Raw genomic sequence first — 4,065 nt, forward strand, 5'->3', positions numbered from 1 at the left:
TTTCAATGAGGATCCCCCTCGACCCTTCTTTCATTAATATTTGTTATATAATCTCAAAAATTAATATTTATACCCACACTTTTATCTCAGCATGACTATCTTTTAATCTAAATATTACTATTTTTTAATAGCACTTTCATATATTTCGAGTAAAAAATTTGATTGTCACACTTCTTCTTTAATCGTGATTAAGAATTTAATCATATTTTTTATATGCAACAAATTTATTAATAATTACAATTTAAGTACTTGTAAAATTTCGTTCTTATTACTATTTTAAGAGCTGACCCTCATATTATTCTGGTTAAAGTTTTTTATTGTAGTATATATTGAATAAAAAATATTGTCTACAGAAAAAGAAATAAAAAATATAGCAACTGTCTCAATCAATAGAAACGGCCGGGCGCCTGTACTGTACGCGGCGCAATCAATGTCGTGTATAATATATAATATCACTAACACATGGGCGGTCGGGATAATAATATACTATAATATAACTGAAAATATTCTGATTAGAAAATAAGTGGATGGGATAAATTTTTAATTGGAATAAATCCATTTCATAATCAAATTTGATATTCTAATTATAATCAAATTCAAAGTTTTAATCACGATCAAATTAGAAATCCTAATCACAATCAAATTTAAATTTTGAGTTACAATTATAACAACGAGCATTTCAAGCTCTCTTTCAAATTTATAGTCAAAGATATTGAAAATTCACGAGAGTCTTCTAAATAGTAGTGATTGAATAGTACATGAATTCTCAAGAAAGTCTCTCAAAGGCTGATAAAAAGATTTTTGAGTGAGGTCACTCAATTATCTCTTACTCTTAATTATTCAATTTTTTTCACTCAATTGACATCACTAAGTCTCTCAGTTATCCAATAATTTCTTACACCCATAACTTATTTTTATAAATTTCTTCTTTCAACAAGCTTTTTGAGCCTCAGAGATTGACCCACTTATTTGGACACATCAATTATATATTTTAAAAATATATAAATAGATATATAGTTTCTAGATATTTCTAAAAATATATTTTTATTGCAAAATATATTTAAAACACACACAAAAATTATATATATATATAAAAAAAACTATCATGGTTAGTTTATTGAGAAAATGAATAATATAAATAAACTAAAAATATTCTCAAGAACACCCCCAAATTCTTTAGTTCAATGGCAAGCCCTCCTTGGGAACCAAATTCTTTAGGTCTTAGTTAAATTCGTGCTATATGAACGATATTTTTTAGAATTTTTCTGTTATCATGTTATTAAATTTCATTTACTTATGTTTTAATGAACAATTCTCATATTAAACGCAAGCACATGAAAAAGCCCTGGCAGACCAAATAAATAAAAATCAATATGTTAGTGAACAATCCCCCTAATAACTTGAGATACAAAACAACTACAACCCTTAACGTATGTTATTAGCATTTGCTTTACATTTACTCATCTCTTTTGCTGGCTCCACCTAAACCATTATTAACACACCACCCTTACCGTGTAACCATTGTTTTTCTTCTTACTCGATTGCATACGAAGAAACCAACTACTAGGAAGGCATTATATATCCAAATATTGATGGTACGTAAAATCCATCAATAATTAATTAATTCGGGCTAACATGAATCAACGAATATTAGAGAGTTCAAAGCAGCTGTCCAGTCCAGCTGCATGCTCACCGTTAAAAAAGATAGCCTTTCTAATAATTGAAAATAAGCAAGCGAATGATTCAAATCCACCCCTTGGAGTTTAGAATTGTCCCGATTATGTTGTGGGCAGTTAGGGAGAAAACATCATCATTAAGCCAACAACCCTTATATCTAGCTTTCACATGGTGGAGTGGACAGAATTACCCAATTTGCCAACATAAAGCATGATCCAATAATTTGAAACTGCTACAGTATGGGGGCATTCCTCTGCCAGCTTTCTAGCTACAAGATTAAACTAATATACGTGTATATATGATTTACTTATAAAATAGCAAAATGGCCGACGGGCCATAATAAATAAATGGATAAAGTTTGAAAAGTTGCTAATTGAGATACAAAGAACTTGGCTTAAAAAAAGCGCCGTCCTCCAAGTCTAGTCAAAAATCACATCGAAGCCAAATTGCGAGAAGCCATTGGGGATTCCCTTTCATCATTTATCAATAGCCGATTTGGGTATTTCTCCGCTGGAGGAGGCAACACCGTTATGATCTACAACCGCGATTAATTGCGCGAGTCCTCTCAGGTTGATAATGATACCTAATCTAATAATAATTGTATCAAATTAATCCATTAATCAGCTACGTACGTAAAACCCAGCATTTCATGTATTTGTATTAATTTCTGCAATCCCATATATCGAATGTAAATCTATTATTTGCCAATTTCGGTACAAGTTTGGGGGTTCTTATAATAAATTGAATTCTAATCAACCACGAGAGCATCGCGGGATATTTCCAAGTTCCACCGAATCAAGCCACTTGTGGGTCCCACAAAATAATATTACAAAATAATTAGAACGCGTAATGGGGCTTCTGTCGGTTAATAATACACGGCTTTGCCCCTTTTTCGCTCTTCCTTTGCCTTAGCTACCAAGTCATCCTCACACATGCACCCACATTATGCTTTATAAGAATATTATTAAGATCCGCATTTATGGATCAGAATGGCCATTGGTATCTAGCTAAGCGTCTCATACTTCTCCTCCTCCTATATAAACGGAACCAAAACCCACCAATTTCCCAACGCACCCAAAACCCATCAATTTCAGTTCAGCGAATTCCAGAAGCATTTAGTACAACTCATGGCCTCGTCATCATCATCACCTTCCTTTTCCTCATCTTTCCTGCCACGTAGTAGGCCTTCTTCGACGAGAAGACGTACGAAGCAGAGAGCTCCAACATTAATATCAATGGCGTCTGCACCCAGTAACGAAGCTCACGACCCGAATTTCTACCGGAACGGCCGGCGGGGGTTGGTGGACGAGAACCTGATCGTGCTGAGGAAGAGACTCCACGAGATGAAGATGATGGAGAGGAACTACGAGCCGCCGTCAGATTGGATGGAGTGGGAGAAGAATTGCTATGCGGGATACGACGAGTTTGTGTGTGAAGCAATGGGGTTTCTGCAGGCCAAGCTGATGGACACAAGGCCGTGTTTGGCCCTGGGAATGGTGGCGCTCGTTGGTCTCAGCGTGCCGGCTTCAATTGGCCTGCTTTTGTTTCATTTGATGGAGATGAGCAGGGAAGTTTTAGCTGCTGTTCATCTCATCACTTAGATATATATATATATATATTAGAAAGAAAAAAAAGAAGAAGAAATTGATTGAAATTTTTAATTTTGTAAATATTTAGTTGTAAGGGACAACTTTAATTTGTAGTATTCAGCTGTTTGGTGTGAATTTTGATCCATTAATTAATTAGTGAAAGTATATATATATATATACATACATACATCGTGAATTTCTGTGTTTACTCTTTGGTGGGGGGAGAGAGAGAGAGAGAGAGAGGGCTGGGGCATGCACTGTACCAATTGCCAACTCATCTTCAAGTCAGCATTTTATCTTTGTCAAGATAGCATTTAATTGAAGAAGTTGACCGAATAATATAAATAGAAAATAAGTTTAGTATATTATTCAAAATTTTAATTTTTTAAATTAAAAGTTAAGTTAAAGAGTTTAATTTTTTAATAATTAACCCATATATATGTACGGTACGGCCACCCTTGCATGCCATATTACAAGAAAGCCATCTATTAGATCCTAGGAGCGGCTTAAATGGACAAGCAGATGCAGTTTCGCCTAGGGTACCCATGAAAATGTTGAAATTGAATAGATTAAAATTATGTAAAAATCAAACTGAATTAATCAAAAAAAAATATAAAAATCAAACAAATTGACTATCTAAAAAATTGAATCGACTGAAAAAATTGAAAAAACAAAAAAGGAAAAAAAATAAAAAAATTACATGCTCAAAAAATATTTTCCAATCATTCGAATAAATAGTTACGTTACATAAGTAATTATAAATATTACTTGACTAATAAAAAGAATTAGTCGATTATTT

At 33.3% G+C, this 4,065-nt stretch overlaps 1 protein-coding gene across 1 annotated transcript; it reads left to right on the forward strand.

The window, feature by feature from the left end:
* The first annotated feature begins 2,649 nt into the window (after nt 1–2,649).
* Nucleotides 2,650–3,462, forward strand: LOC127810194 (uncharacterized). Its single transcript, XM_052349528.1, has one exon. It carries the CDS (start codon nt 2,805–2,807, stop codon nt 3,276–3,278), a length of 474 nt encoding a protein of 157 aa, XP_052205488.1. The 5' UTR covers nt 2,650–2,804; the 3' UTR covers nt 3,279–3,462.
* The last annotated feature ends 603 nt before the right edge of the window (nt 3,463–4,065 follow it).

The sequence above is a fragment of the Diospyros lotus genome, chromosome 9, assembly GCF_014633365.1.
Source record: "Diospyros lotus cultivar Yz01 chromosome 9, ASM1463336v1, whole genome shotgun sequence".
Lineage (NCBI taxonomy): Eukaryota > Viridiplantae > Streptophyta > Magnoliopsida > Ericales > Ebenaceae > Diospyros > Diospyros lotus.

What these genes read in the sequence shown, in the direction of transcription:
- LOC127810194 (XM_052349528.1), top strand. Translation starts at nt 2,805, where the DNA reads ATGGCCTCGTCATCATCATCACCTTCCTTTTCCTCATCTTTCCTGCCA.